Source organism: Genypterus blacodes, unplaced genomic scaffold (genome assembly GCF_046128005.1).
Source record: "Genypterus blacodes isolate CSIRO-AG114 ecotype Tasmania unplaced genomic scaffold, CSIRO-AGI_Gbla_v1 ptg000156l_1, whole genome shotgun sequence".
Taxonomy (NCBI): Eukaryota; Metazoa; Chordata; class Actinopteri; order Ophidiiformes; family Ophidiidae; genus Genypterus; species Genypterus blacodes.
Genome location: NW_027466957.1, coordinates 1837814 through 1858331, shown reverse-complemented (window position 1 = coordinate 1858331; position 20518 = coordinate 1837814). Strand labels below are relative to the sequence as shown.

The 20518-nt window shown below is 42.2% G+C and overlaps 1 protein-coding gene across 2 annotated transcripts in view; it reads left to right on the top strand.

Moving 5' to 3' along the window:
* The first annotated feature begins 12191 nt into the window (after positions 1-12191).
* mtor (mechanistic target of rapamycin kinase) overlaps positions 12192-20518 on the top strand; it is a 73662-nt gene continuing 65335 nt past the window's right edge. For both annotated transcript variants that reach the window (XM_076166375.1, XM_076166373.1), the window contains exons 1-18: positions 12192-12344; positions 12771-12913; positions 13228-13336; positions 13433-13665; positions 14056-14256; positions 14354-14488; positions 14655-14930; positions 15391-15499; positions 15599-15782; positions 15925-16053; positions 16230-16474; positions 16786-16995; positions 17144-17349; positions 17726-17848; positions 17986-18069; positions 18723-18815; positions 19082-19216; positions 19700-19829. In XM_076166375.1, the coding sequence (XP_076022490.1) occupies positions 12785-12913; positions 13228-13336; positions 13433-13665; positions 14056-14256; positions 14354-14488; positions 14655-14930; positions 15391-15499; positions 15599-15782; positions 15925-16053; positions 16230-16474; positions 16786-16995; positions 17144-17349; positions 17726-17848; positions 17986-18069; positions 18723-18815; positions 19082-19216; positions 19700-19829 (2731 nt within the window). In that variant the 5' untranslated portion in view covers positions 12192-12344; positions 12771-12784. The remainder of the gene's footprint in view (positions 12345-12770; positions 12914-13227; positions 13337-13432; positions 13666-14055; positions 14257-14353; positions 14489-14654; positions 14931-15390; positions 15500-15598; positions 15783-15924; positions 16054-16229; positions 16475-16785; positions 16996-17143; positions 17350-17725; positions 17849-17985; positions 18070-18722; positions 18816-19081; positions 19217-19699; positions 19830-20518) is intronic.

Here is a 20518-nt window from a genome sequence, read left to right as displayed (position 1 = left end):
CTGACCGTAACGACCTGGATAGGAAACCCAATAAATAACAATTTTCTGTGGACACCTTTTTCAGATGAAATTGGTTCTCCAAAAAAAACAGACCTAAATAATAAAAAATGCACATTCATATATGTAAATGCTACATGAACTTGCAACTCTCTGCCCTACATTCCTCACAGGTCTGTCATACTGCATATTATTAAGCTGATAAAGGCTGAATGAATCCTGGAACTGTATTGAGAGTTTATGCTTTTACAATAGAACAGTAAGACTTTGCTGTGCTCATAAAGTCTTCCAGGCTTACAGTCATTTAGCAAAACGATCACAGAGGTAAATTCCAAAAGTGAACCAACTCCTACACACTTTAAGCCTAAGAAAGTTGAACAGAATGTTTGTTGTTCCAGCCTGAGCATTTTCCATGTACCAAATATCATAAAGTAGTGGTTCAATACCTATCTATGCATTCATAGTTAATCTCATTTGGGTTAGAGGCAGAGGAGAATGAATGTCTCAGGTCATTTTCTTTTGGTAAAATTGGATTTCTGTCTTAAAATCCATGATATTTCTGTTTGTCTGTGAGCTGTTTCTCATTTTGCTGAGCAGCCAGTCACTACCGTTTAGCTTACACTGCCAATAAAATGACAGCTAGCTCAATAAAACTGGATATATTATCTTCTATTTTGTTTTTTTTGTTGGAATGAAATCCAAAGTTGTACAGCTATGTTCTTAGTTTTTACAATGGAGGTAGTAAACAACCGTCTGTTCTCTGTGCTGGAGCCTCATTCAGCGTTTGTTTCAGGTGGATCCTGGATGTGGCAGCAGGGCTGTTACAAAGCTTTTCGTTTGGGTAAGAGGTGATGAAGCAAGTAGTGTTCGGGATTTTGTATCAAAGAAAATGATATGATACTTGTATTTACTTTTTTAAATGAACAATGTAGCAGTGAAGTTAGACGTGTGGGCAGTGTGTGGATGTGTTTGTTCCTTTATGCAACACAGAACCCGTATTTGCTCCATCTTCATTCATCCCTGTCTTCACTTTTCACAGTGAAGACAGGGATGGATGAAGATGGAGCCTTTCATTATTGCTTATTTTGAGCTTATAAAAGATGATGGCTTCCACAGAGGAACCTTCACAGCTGGAAAGAGTTGACTCTGCGTTTAGAAGTGTGTCACTGGAAAGAAAGAGAGGTAACCTGAGATGAAACATTAGCTGGCAAATTGTATGCAAAGTCCACAGGCTACATTACACAGGAGACAGCTGCACTGCTGCACCCTGTGTATCAGTGCATCATAGACGCTCAAAGAATCACTGTGGAGCACAGTATCGAAAACCAATCCAAAATTGGGGCTGGTGTGTGGCCACGTGTAAGCGATATCTCTCAATGCATGCCACATAAATAATGCACCGGTCCTTCCACAGTTATTCATTGTCTTGGCACCCGAGTTCAGCTTTCAGTTCCAAAAATCACTTATCCTGATGGTATCTGCTCTTTTTCTCTGCTTAGTAAGCTATGTTTTACATCACTCTTATAGATAATGCAGGCAGGCACATTAACCATTTACTCCCCCAACATGCAACACGCATACACACACATGCTCTCAGACATTCCAGTGTTATCAAAAGAGGCTGCTGTAGCTCTTTTGTTTTTCCAGAGAACAGGCTCACTCCCTTTATCAGGTATCAGCTTGGGAACAGAGTACCAAAAGCCTGGGCTGCTTGGCATCTATCTGCCTCAGACCTCAGACATGGTGTCCAGTTTCCTCCAGCCCGCCTGCCCCTTTTTCTCCTTTCTCATTGCAGCCTCATTGTCTCTGTGGAACATTGCTGCCTAGGCAGAGTTGTCAAAGACGTGACAGGAACACACTCTGCCGAAATGCCACAGCGCCGTGACAACGCAAATATTTTCTGTTTCCCTCCACATGAAGGAAATAAAGCCCCAGTTGCTGCAGTGATGAAGCCGTTACAATACACAGCGAGGCTGTGGACTGGGGTCACATGACTTGGCAGTCCCTCCAGCTTTTCATGATTCAGCAATCACGGAATTCAATGCAAATTCAACAAAAGGTTTTTCACGATGCTGCATGATTTTCCATTTTACAGAACAAATTTCATAATAAATTCATAGATGATCAAAATTGTGTGTGAGGTAGCGGAGAAACACATCTGTCACATGACCAACTAATTATCAGTTTGCTCAAATCTAAATAAGGGGGAAGTGGTGACTTGTATCAAAAGTTGATGGCAATGTATAACAGAAGTGAAGAAACCATTAGGTTGATTAGTTTAATTTCACTTCATTTAAAAGTTATTTATATGTACATAATATATTTGTACAAACATTGCCTTACAAGTTTGTAGATCTAGTAAAATTTGTTGGTCTAAACTAGCTTACATCAACGTTATATGATGATTAGAATGCTGATGATGTGTCAAGACAATGTCATGCCTACTGGCACAAGAAAATAAAGTTTCTTCTATGCATATTGTTGTGATTGTTCGTCTTGTAGATCAAACTCTGAATTTTCTGTCGCAACATTCAGGAAACTAGTACAGCAAAATCAATGATTGTGATCGTGTGAAAAAAATGATGAAATCCTTAGGGTAGTCACTTAGACAGACTTATTTTATGAAGTGTTGGACTCCAGAGAAATTATTTTTTCAGAGAGTATTGACGCATTGATTGTCCTAGATCTTGGGAGTTGAGAAAGCAGGGGGTCTCATTTGTGTTATGTTCAGGTACCGCTAGGCCGGAACATAACAATATTGCCAAAGGTAGAAATAGTTCCCAAACAATTTAAAAGCAAAGTAAGTTTGAACACCCACTTATTTCGAAGTGTACAGTGTGCATTAATATAATTACACCACTTTCTTCTGGCAGAAATTGCGATAATTAATTATTCCTTATAACCTCCAGGACGCGTTCAGTAATTGTGGCAGTTTTCACTCAGACGTAAATACCATCTCCTTGATTGCAAAGATGCTGGAAAATAATTATATCGTGACACAAAATCATCTCAACCACGTGTGTCAAACTGAAGAAATTTGTTTTCCTTTTGGTTAAAACATTTACATCTATGCTTTACTTCAATATCTGTCTGAACTGTGATGGGAGGAAGACGTATACACGGGTGGATGTAATTGCTAAATATACAGGTCCCACTGTATGTGGCTCGAGACTCTGCTTTAGTAAGTGAATGGACTGTGTACATGTGTAGTAAAGTGACTTAAAATTGCATAATCTAGGTCAATTTCTCTAAGTGCACTGATTTTATGTCAACATAGTGACTGACAACCCTTTGCTTAATCATCTGTCATGTTGAAAATGTGATAACTCTTCCTCAAAGCAAAAAGAATGAGGTATTCTATAACTCAGTGGTTGATGTGTATGCAGGTGCTGCTGGTATTGGTGAGAAACCCAAACACTAGTTGTGTACCCATGACCAACATTGTGTTGTTATGCATCCAATTAAGAACTTGAATAAACATCCTGAGGGCCTTTTGTAGTTTCATGATAAATGTGGATGGCACAGAGCTGTATGGGATTTTGTGTGATTTTTTCATTTCACAACCAAAAGGAAAATAGGTGCTTTGTTTCACTTTTGCCATTTCCATGCCTACCAAGAGGGAAGACACAAACAGGGAGAGAGAGAGAGAGAGAGAGAGAGAGAGAGAGAGAGAGAGAGAGAGAGAGAGAGAGAGAGAGTGGGAGAAAGGGAGAGAGACAGACTTAGAGATGTGTTTGTCCCTCACTGAGATATTCATGCACCCGTCAGAGAAAGTGTTGCAATATTCCTCATGTGTAATATTGTGACATTGCTGCAACAACCTCCTCGTCACAGAAATGGTCTCTGACTTTAAGAGGACCCAAGCCATTCTCATCCTGGGTACCACAGAAGTGAAGAGGGTCACCTGCTTCAAATTCCTGCAGGCACACACTTCAGAGAGTCTTACACTCTTATCAGGGAGTTATGATACTGCAGCATCCACGAGGATCGCCTGCCTGCCACACCCACTACATTTGCCTTCCCTGGCTCCCCATTATAACTATGAGTTGAGATCATCACAGCTAATTACCTTGACAATTTGCTCTTTTTAGAATTAAGAATATAGTGATGGTATCAATTTCATTTGTGGTACAGACACTGCTCTGCTGCGGACAAGAGAGCACTGCAGCCGTATTAAACCTGCTCACCGGCTCACCAGTCTGCCTACCATCATGGGCATTTACAGGACAAAAGGCAGGAGGGAAGGCCATTAGTATGATGATCATGGACTGTCTGTCTGCCTCTCATCAGGAAGAAGATTACCTCGCCTCACTGCTAGGGACCACGAGTCAAAAGAGAGAGATGACGAGATGAGAACATAAAAATGTCGATAAGCGTCAGGAGGAGCAGAGCTTACAGAGCGTGGCCTGGAAGTTATTATGTTGTGCAGATAAGATGAAGCTAGTGACAAGCCAGACGAAGTGGACGACTCATCACACACTTGGAGCTGGATGTGCTGTGCTAATGGGCGGCTGCCTCACTTCCTGTGCTGTTTGAGGCGATTTCTCTCTCGCTGGTTAATGTGTGAGTTTCTTCTCTGCTTGGTGTGGCTTGTGGGTGTCAAACAAAGTGCCAGACATCAGGTCATGACTTTGACTTGGGCTTTCTAATGTATTGGCCTGATTGAAGTTTGAAGTTGTGTGCAATTACTTGTGTATGTGTATGTGTGTAAGCTCACCTTAAGAATGGTCTGTGGTTGTATTTTCTTCTCATACCCCACTGACTACTGCAGCAATATAGTGAACTTGCTCACACTGTCAAGCCTGCGAAGACACAAAGCATAAATAATAAATATCAACACACCTTGGTAAAGTCGAAGGTCCTTCACCAAGGGGCGTTTTGTCAAAGCACCGACGTGTTAGGAAAATAAAATCAGCCACTCCAGTGAGTTTTCTAATCACTATTTTCCTCACTGGGACAATCTGACAAGTCTGAAGTATAAGAGGCACCAGTTTGGTATGAACTATAAATGTCTCTAGTTCCCTGAGTTTGTGTTTTCTGAAAAGGCAAGCTGCATCATTCTTTAACATTTGATTGTTTCTGTTGTAGTTGCTTTTCATTGATCTTCATCCTGTTGCCAAGGATATCATTTCTATGTTGTAGACGGTGCTGAGTGTGTGCTGGTGATAATGACGTCCATTAAGCTGTAATGATCTCATAGCTCTTTGCAAAGTTATCTTTACACCCATGTAAAAGCATAAACTTAAAAACTAAAAACAAAAACCCAACATTTCCGGCTGGTTCAGATATAAATTCCACTTTAAAGTTTCCCTGTGCTTTATAGACTTGCAGACACGCTTGATGGAAAGTCTGGGGAGGAAATGAGGTGTTTGCCAAAGCCACATTATATTCCTTGTTTTGTAGGGCCACTTTCCTAAGACAAACAGTGGAGCTAGAGCAGTGACTGCAAACAGACTGTGCTCAGCTGTCCTGACAGTATGCCAGATGGCCCTCTGCTTTGTGCCGTCAAGTCTAAACAGGAGAGCTGGTTTTACACCTGGTTTTATCCCTGCATATTTGGTTGGAATGTCACATAGTTCAATGCCGTAAGGAACCTCTCGTTAAGTCTCTTTGTCTGCTCTCTTTCTGTCTTTCTCTCCGGCAGAGATTCAAAGAGAGTGGAGACACTTCCATGTACAGTTTGAGCCGAGGTGAAATGTGTCCTGTTAGTGTCAAATGTATCAACGAGCAGGAAATACACACCATCTGGATACACTGTGGTAGACTCATGCCGGCCTTCTGTCTTTCTCTGTCTCTCTCTCTCACACACACCCACTCACACAAACAGAAACTTTTATTAAAGTCTCGAACACATGATCAGATGTACCTTTCATGATCGTCTAATTACCGTATTAAGGATTCGCTTACCAGTCAATACTTCATGTGTTTGTGGCTTAGAGTTCATTTCCAATACAAATTCTATGGAGCAACATTAATGTGTTTGAGGTTTCCGCTGTTGTTAGTACGAGTCTTATCTGAATAGATGCTTACAGATAAGCTGGGGTGAAGAGGAGACAAGATAATGGAGTGTCTGTGAAGAACACCATGTAGGTCTACAGGCCAGGCGATGGGGTATCTGCCTCATTACAGATAACATACCCTCACTTCCTCATGTCACGCGTGGGGACTGTATTGTCTCCTGTACTGGAATTAGTATGTGATGTTTCTGTTTGAAATGGTTTCATAAATTAAGATATATGTACTTATATTTATTCTGAGGTTCATTAAATCACAAATAAACATGGAAATGAAGTTGTCACTACGCTCATATAAACTCTGAGATGTTATTATGACTTTCCTGTAAATGTATAACATTTCAAATCTGTCTTGATGTGTTTACGGGCCATATTGACGGCAGGGCTGCGGTGAATGATAGCGAGCCCGCCTTCATTTCTCTTTCTCGGTAGCGAGAACCTCTCCATCCATCTGCTCCCTCCCTCACCCGCCCGGCTCCCGCTCTCTTATGCAGAGTGGCCACAATTTACTGATGGCCATTTTGTCTAATGGACGGCATTCATTCATTCTGGGCCCTGCTCGCTGGCAGGCGCTTGCCAGAGTCCATTAGGAAATGAGTCCACTGAGAACGTCTGCAAACATGCCACTGTAGACGAATGGCAAGATCAAAAGTTGTCTGGCTCCAACTGATTCTGTCACAACAATTGAGCTGAATTTGTATTCTGCACCTGTTGACCCTATTTCTGCTTTTTGATTTGTATAACGAAGCCATATTGATACCAAATTGAGCAGCATTCAAGGGCAATTCCCATTAATGCACTTTGTCATCTCGTCTCTGTTTGACATAATGAATCTCCCCGGAATAGAAATATGACAGAGCCAGTCAAGATGATGAGTAAGAGCTGTGTGGGAAAGGCAGCACCGTTTCATGTAAAGGTAGAGTTCACCAGCATTAAGAGAAGTCTCATTTCCATAAGCTGGTTTTAGGTTTCCTCAGCACTCTGGTTCATGTATTAGCAATGGTGTTTGATCTACACGGTGGTGATCAATAAGCTGACTCACTGTGTGTGTGTGTGTGTGTGTGTGTGTGTGTGTGTGTATTTCTGGCCTCTGTGCCAGGACACAAACTAAACACTAGGACAGGAAGCTGTGCATCAGCTCGCTCGCTGACCCAAAATGACTGTCCTGCCTGTCCAGTTGCATTAGCTAATTGCACACCGCTTTGTTTCTGTGCCATTTAGCATTTTGCAGAAATGACCAGCTCGACTGGCTCACCCATAAGTTTAATCGTTTAATTATCTGAATATCAGCCTATCAGACCTGTTGGAATTTCAATGTATGTGTCATGATGAAGCGACAATATTGACCAACTGATCTCGGCCTTGTTTGTGTGAGCTGGCTCGACAAAATAGAAACTCCGCAATCAGCAGGATTTGTTAATGCGGTATTGTTGGCGCGGAGAAGGGCGCGCTTCCATAAAAGTGGGTGTGTCTGCAAAGACGAGCCTATTGAAATGAGATGGAACCGCAGATATGTAATTCACGTCACAGGAGCTTGTGTGAATTGTGTGTATTGTCCTACTTTTAATGATTCTGTGTAAAGTGTACTGAATATCCTCATGCCACTTTATACAGGAAACCCCTGAAAGATTTGTCAAGGGGATCCTGCAGGTACTGTGACGCTAATTTCCAAGCGAGGCGATTGGTCAAGAGGCCATACTTATACATGTCACCCAACTAAAGTCCGGCTTGCTTTGTATCTGAAAGCTTAATCATTCCTCCATGGTGGTTCATTGTCCGATCAAGCAATCATCACAGTTTGCTATTGAACCTCCCTCCTCCGTTTGATTTAAGCACATGAAGGAGCATCAGAAAACCTAAGAAAGGAACAAAAATGTAGTCTTGCAGGACCACGTAACTTGATAACGTAATGAATTAGTCCATCAGAAGCTAAACCTATTTTTCAATACTTTGAAAGCTGAAACTTTGGAAAAATACTTAATTGCATACTTGATTGTTTATGTGTTTATCAAATTGGTTGTGTTTCCCCTATGCAAATGCATTTAATATATGTTTTTAAAAAAGCACTTACAGACAAATGGAGCAATTTAGTGACAAAAGTTACAAAATCTTCTTTGTTAATGTGGAAATAGACAAATTATTGTATTTCTAGCTTTATTTTCTGTTCCATTCTTCAATAATTAATACGATGTTAGGAAAATAAAGCTAGACTTTGGCCATTTTGGCGTTAATCAATTCCATAATTGTTAAACTAAATGTGTGCCTTCAGGGGGGCATGAGCGTCGAAGTTTGAGAAGCACTTGTCTAAATGTATAATTATTCTAGCACTTTTCAAAGGGTTTCAATTTAACTTTGCATTTTATTACAAATTCTGTCATTATCCTTATGGAGGAGCTATTCTGCCACAGGCTTGTTGTAGCCCAGGTGTGGTGTGTAGATCTGCTGAAGATGCAGTGCTGGGTTGTAGCCAGGTAAGAGACGAGAGCCGCCCACCTGACATCTACAAACAGATGTTCCCCCATCAATACTTGCCAAGGAATCTGTGACTCATGCAAAATTCCTCCTTCTCCTTCAGAAAGATCCAATAGAAATGACGGAGGAATGAAATGGGGGATAGGGAGAAAACATCAGAGAGGAAGAGGGGTGGTAGATGGACGGGGGGAGGAATGCAGGAAGGTGGGGAGGATTAGTAGATGGAAGAGATGTGAGCAAGCTTGCCTTTTTCAACTTCCTAGCTCTCTCCTCGCTCAGTGCGGATGGAATGACAGACAGACTCCATCATAATGGAAATATTTCAAAAGCACGACTGAGTGAGGAGGCAAAGCAGAAAATAAACAGGAGCGACAGCAGAGGAATCAAAGCCTTGGAGTGATGAAAGTGTACCCGACATCCTGTCTGTCACTAAGCTGAGGAGGCCGCTGCCTGTTAGGACAAGATCTGTGTGTGCAAGCGTTTGTGCATGCTCAGTGTGTATTTGTGGGGCATGTCTGATTTTGTGTGTGTGTCTAAGTCATGTATGTGCGTGCCCCCACCTCCCCCCCCACCCCACCCCCAACCCCCATACACACACACACACTCCAGTGAAAGCACATGTTTAAGAGAAAGGTCTTCTCGATAATGCCTGCAGCACGTCGATGTCTCATCTGTGAAATATGTCTGGCTTGGTGAGGACCAGAGGGGGAAAGCACAGGGCCCTTGGGTGCAATGTAAGGGTCCTGCTTCTCCTCCCGGTGTTGCTACATTTCATTTGTCGCCCCTCAGCCTCTAATTTCCTCCCTGTGCAGTGCCGTGATGCTGCAGGGCTCCCCTCCCTCTGCAAAACCACATCAGTATATTCACACGCATTACCACTGACACTACATGCTACTATGTGCATGCCCGTCCCACACAGCTCTGCTTGTACAAAAAAGGGTTACATACTCTACATGTACACACTTGCAATCACACTAAACTCACAGTGAGCACCCTGATTACTTTGTGTAACCTGAATGTACATAAATATAGTGTTTTCAACTTTGTGCAACTAATTACCAATTCGCAAGCCAATAAAAAGCAGATTTATGACAAGCATTTCCTTTATGTTTCCTCTTGTTCTTACAATCATAATGAGCGAGGCCAGCATACTGCAACACACTGCACCATATTTCAGAAAATGCCCAAGAATACACACTAATCCTAAGACACTCACTTATAAGACTGCACATTGGATAAATAAACAGTTTGTATTCTCAATACAGGGAATTTCAGAATAAATGTAGATCATTTACAGAACAGATTCATGACCAAACATTATTTATTTATATAGCTCATATAATTGGCCAAGTGTTCCAAACACATTCATTCCCTATTCACACTTGTGCTTTTCATATAAAGTAGTGGCCTTTCCTTCAGATGTATTTTGAGTGTGATGTGTTGTTTCAGATATAATTAAGTTTTCATCCATAGACGTAAAAGTTCACCATCAGATATGAACCTCTCCTGGGAGTCATTAGTGCGTGTTTAATTCAGTGGCGGAATTGCTTCCAACCTAATTTATGATACAGTTATCGCACTAACATGATGATGTGTTGATTAAACATTCAGATTACTGTGTATAGTGTGAAGCTCTGGAGTGAGGAGGATGTTTTCACACACAGGTTCATGTTTTCACCTGCATTGCTGAGCTTTTTTGCAGGATCACACAAAGTCACTGATAGACTTTGATCACATTTTGTGGATGAGTTGGTTAGATTTCCATGTAATCCAGATCTGAAAAGATGTTTTTTTTCTTCTCCACTTAGTTTAGTGTTGAGAGATAGCACACCTTTTGGCCTTTCAGTCCAGACACCAATCCTGTAAGTGCATCCTGTAATGGAATTTCAACAGGTGCAATCAAGGCCAGATCTAGATATTGACCCCTGCCTCAGAGTCCTGCGGCTAAGGGAGTTGGTCAAAGTTAACCCAGTACATTTTATACTACATAGACAGATTGCATGATACTATGTCATAAAAAATTCAAATCAGCATAACCTTTTTGTTTTACTTAGTGCGCTTGTAAGGTTTTGTTTTGTATCAGTGGATAATGATGACATCCTTAGTGTCACAACAGAGTAAATGTGTCTGAAAACTATACACTTGCTCCTCGTGATCCCAGTTTGAGAACCACTGTTATTACTGGATGACTAACATTGTGACACATGTGTTGTTTGTCTGAATACACCTCTATATTTTCACATGATCTCACTTTAATGATGTGGAAAATGGAAATAGAGGCGGTAATTATGCTAAAGCCCAACATGAAAATGCATTTGACATTTAGGGACGGATTTCTTACCACTGGAAATGAAAGGTTACAGATCTAATTAGTGTATTGCACCGCTATAAATGTCATGGTTCAAATTACAGAGCTACATGCGCTCACATCCATGTACTGAATGGTACTTTGACTACTAAAAAAAAATGGACAATGTCTCCCCCTTGAGGCTGATAGCTGAGCTGAAATCTTTTGGATAGCAGCATGAAATGTTTGAGTTCAGTGCCAATACTTACATTTGGAGCTCTTAATTCGTCATTCATGTTGATTTCTAAATGCTCAGGTTGGAATTGACCTTGTGATCAAAGTTGAAATGTATGTCTAAGTGTCTGTTTGTTATTTGTGGGGTTGCAAATTGCAATATCCAAAATATCGGCAGATATTCCTTAGCAAGGCAGATGCTGAAGCCGTAATTCATGCATTTTTGTCACCTCCAGACTGATCTGCTGTAATGCCCTCTTCTCTGGCTTGAACTCCTCTCCCCTGAAAAAACTGCAGCTTGTTCAAGCCCCCTAAATACATCTCCTAGATTAGAGTCGCTACATTGGCTTCCTATCAGTGCCAGGGCTGATTTTAAGGTCTTACCTCTAAAATAAAGTTCAATCAGGGACCTAAGGTAGCCTGGATGTGGCACAGTCCTCGGCTCTACCAACTGAGCTATCGAGGTACAAGTTTTCTACATATGGCTGTGTAACCATGAACTTAAGTGTCCATTTTTTGTGAAAAGCCTATATCTTGGTCAATGAAGGAGCTAGAGCTCTGGAAATTCAAACACAGCATCTATATGGCACTGGGACTTATAGGTGTTAGTTTGGGGAAAATTCCATTTTTGGGGAATACACAAATAATTGGAATGATTGGAATCATACCATAATTACATTTCTATCACAGATCAGTAGACAAATATTTATTTTTATTTTCTTATCATTATTTGTTACATTTCATGATGATACAGTGCTACACTGCCTCCCCTGACCGCATGTCACTGACACATAACAGTAGTGAAGTTACTGAAATTATTTCCTAGACTCAACAATTGACAAAGAAACAAACAGACCACTTGGGAAAAACATTTAAAAAGTGTTATCCCATCGGTGAAATCACTGTCTACAGGTAAAACTACATACATTGTAAACAATCTGTTGAGTGGCAGGTTACTAACATTAAAAAATATTTTCCGAAATATCATGTTATAGAGAACTATATGAAATTTGTACACAATTTGCTTCTATAATTTCATTATATTCCTCAGTGTATTACATGACTGTTTCATGGCTTGTTGTTGTTATGTATGAGTTGTGTTGAGTTGTGTTGCTGAGAGTCATGTCTGCGCTGACCTCTGCGCAGACCTCTGCGCATGCTGCGAATCTGTGCGCGCTTCACAACGATTGTGAAGTGAGCTGCAGCGTTGTTGACCATAGTGCAGAGAGACGACTATATCGCATTAATAACTACCTTTTCTCGAGTTACCGAGTTTGAACAATGACAAACATTCTGCTAAGCGGATAAACAGAATTTGAGTGGCAGCACATAAGGAAAACGTAAGTGAGCCATTTCCTCATCTAATATTTGCTTATTTCCTTTCTAGTAGCCCACATTAGCATTGCCTGAACTAATGCTAGCTAAACCGAAGCAGCATGGCAGAGTATCGACGCTTTGAATGAGTTTGCGCGTATTTATTGCTCTTATTCCACTCGGTTTTGTCAGTGCATGTGATGCTAACCTGTTAGCTTTTTGCTATGTTGTTGTTGAGTGTATTTACGACTTTCTGTACTAACAACTAGCCAACAACGTCTGCTAGCCGTACGTTAGCTAACAACAACATTAGCGGTGTATTGAATAATTGTGTGAGAATTCCTTCACAAACTTTGAACGTAGTGTTAATGTGAACCTGTCATCCGCCGTGGTATTTATTTAGCTTGCTATGAATGTTGTTATAAATGCACATTTGAACATTGGTTTTGAAGGTTAGGCCATCCAAATGGTCATCATGTCAGGCACAGCCACTGTGCTGCAACAGTTTGTCAGTGGGCTGAAGAGTCGGAATGAAGACACCAGAGCCAAATCCGCGAAGGATCTGCAGCACTATGTGACCACAGAGCTCAGAGAGGTAACAGCATAAACACAACAGATGACAACAGACCAGTGTAGAATGAACGTCAAGTAGCTCAGCCCATAGGCGACTCTATGGACACCGGAGGGTTTGCCTCCAGGGCACTGTGGAGGTGCCCTCGAGCAAGGCACCGAACCCCCAACTGCTCCAGGGTGGGGTGCTCCCTCTGTAAAAAACATGTGTGTTACTTATGTAAGATACATTTCAAATCTGTGTGACTGAGGTAATTTGATACAATGTGCCGTCATAGAGGAAACCTTCATTGCAGAGTGTTTCTGAGGCATCTGACACCGTTTCTTTGCCCTCTACAGCTAAGTCAAGATGAAGCCACGACATTCTATGATGAGCTGAACCACCACATATTTGAGTTGGTGTCCAGCTCTGATGTGAACGAGAGGAAAGGAGGGATTCTTGCCATCGGTAAACTTTAAACGATTTTACTTTTCACAGGTTGTGGTGAAATACAGTTGAGGTAACTTAGTGTGCTTGACGTATAATGTTGATCTTTTGTTCCAGTGAGTCTGATTGGAGTAGAAGGAGGAAATGCTACAAGGATCAGCCGGTTTGCCAACTATCTGCGGAACCTGCTACCCTCTAGTGACTCGGTAGTGATGGAGATGGCCTCTAAAGCCATGGGTCACTTGTCCATGGCAGGGGACACGTTTACTGCCGAGTATGTGGAGTTTGAGGTGAAGAGAGCCCTGGAGTGGCTGGGAGCTGACAGGAATGAAGGCAGACGCCACGCTGCTGTAAGTGATAAGCAGCGCACACATGCCAGATACGGTGTTTGTTGTCATAATACATTACTGGTGTTTGATGGTGTTAATGTGTGCTGGAGATGAGGGCGGAGGAGTCAGACTGACTCTTTGCCTCTTCTTTCTCGCGCTATGTTTCAAAGCTACACAGAGCACATTTGTGTTATGGATCCAAGAGGTCGTAGGAAGCGGTAGTTTGAAGACATAGGCCTCATTCACACATGCAGTCTTTCTATGAAATGTGCAGGGACGCTTGGAAACAGTTGGCAATATTCAAGGAAATCAGTGCCGCCAATTTCCGTTTAAATCTCTGCAAATGAAGTATTTGAGTCTGCGTCAGTTGCCTTTTCTGCCACCAAAATGCATTTCCTCTCTCTGTTCCAGGTGTTGGTGTTGAGGGAGCTTGCTGTGAGTGCACCCACATTCTTCTTTCAGCAAGTACAGCCTTTCTTTGACAACATCTTCTATGCTGTGTGGGACCCCAAACAAGCCATCCGAGAAGGAGCTGTGTCAGCACTGCGAGCCTCTCTCATCCTCACTACGCAGAGAGAGACCAAGGAAATGCAGAAACCACAGTGGTACAAAGTAAGACTCTTCATTGTATCGCCTCACATCACCGTTTTTGTCTTGAAAGGGTTTCTTTTTGTTATATTGTGTGTTTGTTTCCTTTTTTTCTGTGCAGCAAACCTTTGAAGAGGCCGAGAAAGGCTTTGATGAGACTTTGGCCAAAGAGAAAGGAATGAATCGTGACGACAGGGTGCATGGTGCTCTTCTCATCCTCAATGAGCTTGTTCGCATCAGTAGCATGGAGGGAGAGGTGAGTGCTTAAGTAAAACAGAACAGAAACACTCTAAAACTAACACTGATGGTGGTGTGGCCCAAAGTGTTTGGTTCTGTCAAAACCCCATTTACAGGCTGATTATATTGATAATTTCTCTACTCCACTCCTTACCTTTTTGCTCACGGTCTTATCTCTTCACCAGCGCATGCGTGAGGAGATGGAGGAGATCACACAGCAACAGCTGGTCCATGATAAATACTGCAAGGAGCTGATGGGCTTTGGCACCAAGCCGCGTCACATTACTCCCTTTACCAGCTTCCAGTCAGTGCAGCCGCAGCAGTCCAATGCACTGCTGGGACTTCTGGGATACAGTTCGCCACAGGGTTTCCTCAGCTTTGGAGCCACACCGGTACCTGCCAAAAGCTCATTAGTGGAGAGCCGCTACTGCCGGGAACTGATGGAGGAGAGATTTGACCAGGTAAATGTTAGAGCAGCAGTTTGCCTCCTGTCTGACAGCAGGAACTGATTAGTCAGGTCATTATTATGTGGATTCATGGATTGGTTGTTGTAATCACAATAATTAACGGAATGAGTTCTATATCAACAAACAATCTGTTTCAGATATTAGTTAAGCTAATTCAATAGCTCTGCAAGAAGAACTTTGTTGTTTTGTGATTTTGTGGTTTCTAGAGCCAACAGCAAACTGTTTTATGGGACTAATCTTCATATCATCTAATGTGTAATTATATAGACATTAGCAATAAATTCAATGACTTTTGAAAAAGCTTTCCTTGTAAAAAGAATGCTGAGTTGTTCACATGTTGCTGGCACTATGAAGTGAAATCATTTGTATATTTTCTGATGTCAAGAAACTTCAGACCAGAGCATCAGATGAATCATAATTAACACATAATAACAATATATTGTGCTTGGTCCAGGTGTGTCGGTGGGTGCTCAAATACAAGACCAGTAAAAACCCTTTGATCCAGATGACCATCCTCAACCTGCTGCCACGCCTGGCTGCCTTCCAGCCACAAACCTTTACAGGTATGACTGGGATTTGTGCTTGAAACTTTTCTGAATGATGTCCAGGCCTACAGCTGCATTTAAGCATTTGAACTGTGTTTTCTCCCTTCCCCTGGGCAGACCAGTATCTGTCTGACACTATGGGGTACCTGCTGGGCTCTCTGAAGAAAGAGAAGGAGAGGACAGCAGCTTTCCAGGCTCTGGGGCTGCTGGTGGTGGCCGTCAGGGTTGAGATCCAACCCTATCTTGCTAAAATCCTTGAGATCATCAAGGCTGCATTGCCACCCAAGGACTTTGCTCACAAGTCAGTAATTCAACACATGGAATTGGCTTTACATATTCTGCACGCTGTACTTTAGGTACAATACTATATAAAATAGATTTGTCATTCCCATGCTTTTTTTCTCTCTTGTTCCTGTCGTGTGTGTGTGTGTGTCTGTGTAAAGGAGGCAGAAGACAATGCAAGTGGATGCAACAGTGTTCACCTGTATCAGCATGCTGTCCAGAGCTATGGGTCCCAGCATCCAGCCTGACATAAAGGAGCTGCTGGAGCCCATGCTGACTGTAGGCCTCAGGTAGGACAGAAATTCTTCATCTGCTTAAACTCTTTTTATAATCTGGATTTGATTTCTCACTTTACACTATTGGCGGGGTTCAAATTCACAGATTGTAGTTTTGTAGATTTAAAACTACTACTAATTTGAGAAGATCATAATGTGTTCGTCTGTTGTTCTTTGCCAAAATTTCCCAGTCCTGCACTGACAGCAGTACTGTACGACCTGAGCCGTCAAATCCCCCAGCTGAAGAAGGATATCCAGGACGGCCTGCTGAAGATGCTTTCCCTGGTGTTGATGCACAAGCCCTTGCGTCACCCAGGCATGCCTAAAGGCCTCGCCCACCAGCTGGCCTCGCCAAGCCTCACCAACATCCCTGAGGCCAGTGACGTCGGCAGCATAACGCTGGCACTCCGCACGCTGGGAAGCTTTGAGTTTGAAGGTATCGGCCATGCAAAGACACCACTTTGATATGTTTGGGCCTTAAGCAAGATTGAATATATTATGTTCTTTAAATTAGTCTTTAGAGATAGTATTGCACATTGACAGAAATATATCCCATCATATTCTGCCCTTGTCATGAATAGCTTTGTCCTTCCCTGCTGTTCTCTGACAATTATGAAACTATTCTTGGAGCTTCCTTTCAACCCTAAGGAGGATTTTTGATGCCAGGAGTATTACTTTACAAATTAGATGCAGTTCCAAATCACTGTTTTTGGATTGTTTCTTCAACTCCCTGTTTTGTTTTACCAGGGCACTCCCTCACCCAGTTTGTGCGTCACTGTGCTGACCACTTCCTGAACAGTGAGCACAAGGAGGTCCGGATGGAGGCGGCCCGGACCTGCTCACGCCTCCTCACGCCATCCATCCACCTGATCAGTGGCCATGTTGTAAGCCAAACAGCTGTACAGGTTGTGGCTGATGTGCTCAGCAAGCTACTGGTTGTTGGCATCACTGACCCAGGTAACACGGGAAATAAGAGAAGGGGGGGGGGAGGCAATGGGCTCCATGTAGAATGACACATAGACTTGAAAAGGCAAAGCAATGTAATGGAATGAGGCCAAAGTGATGATCATAGTGTTTATAAACACATGTCCCTGTTCTGTCACAGACCCAGACATTCGATACTGTGTGCTTGCCTCTTTGGATGAGCGATTTGATGCACATCTCGCTCAGGCTGAGAACCTGCAGGCATTGTTTGTGGCACTGAATGATGAAGTATTTGAGATCAGAGAGCTGGCCATCTGCACCATTGGACGTCTTAGCAGCATGAACCCCGCCTTCGTCATGCCCTTCCTACGCAAGATGCTCATCCAGGTAGGAGGAGCACACTAAGATTCTCCACATACATAAATGAGAGTCATTAGGGCAGAAGAAGACGACGAATCTAAATGTTGGAAATAAACTTTTAAACTTATCGTCATTTTCCAGCGTCACGAACCCTGACAAATGTTTTGTGTTTCATGGAGTCATTTGCTTTCTGCAATTTTGATAGTCACCTTAAGATGTCAGTAAAGCCCATGTTGTGCAATTATGGGTGCCACATGTAGTATTATCTACCATACTCCCATAAAATGTCTGCCCTGACACCTGAATTTACTTGAGTGTTCTCTTCTTGTGAGCAGTATGACAGTATTCTTAAGTCTATGTATGTAGAACTCAATTCTATTCTATTGCAAATTTTGTTGTCCAGATTTTAACAGAGTTGGAGCACAGTGGTGTTGGGAGGAACAAAGAGCAGAGTGCTCGTATGCTCGGTCACTTGGTCTCCAATGCCCCCCGTCTCATCCGCCCATATATGGAACCCATCTTAAAGGTAAAATATGTACCACCTTATGACTTGAAGTCTCCTGCCATGTAAATATGCTGTATTCCATAAGAATTCTGTGAAATGAAATAAATTGGTGCACAATGTTTTTGCAATGCCATGATATAGTATGTATATTTTTACAGGCTCTCATCCTCAAGCTGAAAGACCCAGACCCCAATCCTGGAGTTGTAATCAGTGTCCTTGCCACCATTGGAGAGTTAGCTCAGGTAAGTGGCGTATTTTCATTCCCTGTAGGTTTGGGAGGAATAATATCAGCTGTGTGTTGGTTCAGTCACTTTCATGTTGCTTCTACAGTGGCTCATTACAGAAATAATAAAATTGAGTATTTGCTTTTGCAATGTGCACCTGCCTTCAGTCTCGCACCTTAACAGTTACCAAGTTGAATTCCAGTTAGTTAGTTCTGACGTGTAATCAGCACTGCTTTGATTCCCATCCACGGTGGTCTGGCTCGCCCTGAGCTGTCTATGTGGTTTACTGAACCTGTCGGAACCTAGTCAGGAAAGCAGAGGGAAAAAACAAGCCAAAGTGGAAAAGCCAAGACAGGAACCCACAGGAGGGGACAGTCGTCAAATGTACTTTCTACTTTATAGTGCTGTAAAAGAACAGACTTGTTGTGTCCCATAGAGTTAATATAATATAACGGATGTGTCAGTATAACTAAAGGATATTGCCGTTGGATATTGGTTATAATCCCACTCGAAGCTGCCTGAGTTTTCTCTCTTTTTTCCTTATACATTAAGGTTTTCTCTGGATTTTTTCCTCGTCTTCTTAGAGAGCTTTGTAACGGCTGCACGTTTTTCTGTATACTTACTTTGGACAGACAATGATTTTTCCCTGTTTTGATTGATTTTCCTGTCAGGTGAGTGGCTTGGAGATGAGGAAGTGGATGGACGAGCTCTTCCCCATCATCATGGACATGCTGCAGGACTCTTCCTCACTGGCTAAGCGTCAAGTGCGTCAAAGAAATAATAATGATGATAATAATAATCTGGTTCTAACATATCCCTCTCTGTTAGATATTTTTTGGGTGCTATAAATGAAATATATAAGAGTTTAGAGAGATTTGTTTTACTGTCATGATGAAGTTAACGGGGTTGTACTTACACACTCAGAAGACAGTGGTTCCCCAAATAGGTCAGGAGGAAAGAACAGAAGAAAATAGGAAGCTTGTCACTGCAAAAATGGGAATGTAAATTTGATGGTATATCTGCCCACCAGGTGGCGCTGTGGACACTGGGTCAACAGGTGGCCAGTACAGGATATGTGGTAGAGCCCTACCGCAAGTACCCTTCTCTTCTGGAGGTGCTGCTCAATTTCCTCAAGACGGAACAAAACCAGGGAATCAGGAGAGAGGTATGCATGGCTGCTTCCATCCGCATCATCTCACCCCCATAGTTAACTTTGTAGCTACAGTACGTTGAACTCTTGTCTGTCAATGTAAACCAAGCAGATGATGTATTGGCCGTTTGGATGTATTGGCTTTGACCTGGAGACAGTTTGATAATATGGACACGTTCAATAATTATTCTGAATATTCCTCCAGGTCTTATCCTGCATCATGACTTATTTCCTTACCTTAATCTTCATTTTGCTCAGAGAATGTGCATTATCATAGAATATGCATTGCATTATCCAGGGCCTCTACAATGAAAATGCTTAAAAAAAAGGATTTGAAATTGTGTCTGTCAGACATCAGTCTCAGTCAGTCTCCTTTATGTTGCAGTCCACTCTCAAGCTCATATGACAGGGTCACTTTATAATGCTAGAGTATTTGTAGGTTGCTGTGCTCATCAGACTGCTGGTATATGTATTCATAATGATGTCTGTTGCCACCAGGCTATACGTGTACTGGGTTTGCTGGGAGCACTGGACCCCTACAAACACAAGGTGAACATCGGCATGATTGATCAGTCCCGGGACGCTTCTGCCGTCAGCCTCTCCGAATCCAAGTCTAGTCAGGACTCAGGTATGCACATACACACGTGCACACACATGCACATTGCAGTATTAAATTTGTGGTGGAACAGCTGCAAACTCTCTCAATCACCACGCAGCTTTTCAGCCTCACTGTGTGGTCCTTATTCACACATTCACATAGGACCGCTAGGACCGTGGGTGTTACTGGGACTTGTTACTGTGACTTGGCTTCTGCCTGTATTTGCCCAATGGATAGGATTCAGTGGGATGTAGTGGACTTGTGGTATTGCAGCAGCCCTGGACTTCACACACTATACGTCATACTGGAACTGTTCATGATGTTTCAATCGATCAAATTTTACTGCAAAGCAAAAAATAAAAAGGAAAAAAACGTTTTTTAAATCATTTCACAATGATTCCTTCAAACTGTCAAATAGATTATGCTGCCATATTCATCCAGTGTCTTAAAACCTGATACTCCAATTCAATAGGAAAAAAATCTGGCATATTTATCCCGTGATACACTTGCAGGTGCTATTTGGTCATGGATGCGTTCATAAAACTTCTCATGACAACAACAAAGCAATGAAGCCCTTTTATTATAGCTGGTTTTTGGTATTTCCATTATGTGATATGGAATTTGTCTCAACAAAGTTACAGTAAATTGTCTCTCCATCCCATATTCAGCAACAGTGAAATTACAAATAGACCCTAAGATCACAGGTCCTTCTAGAATGA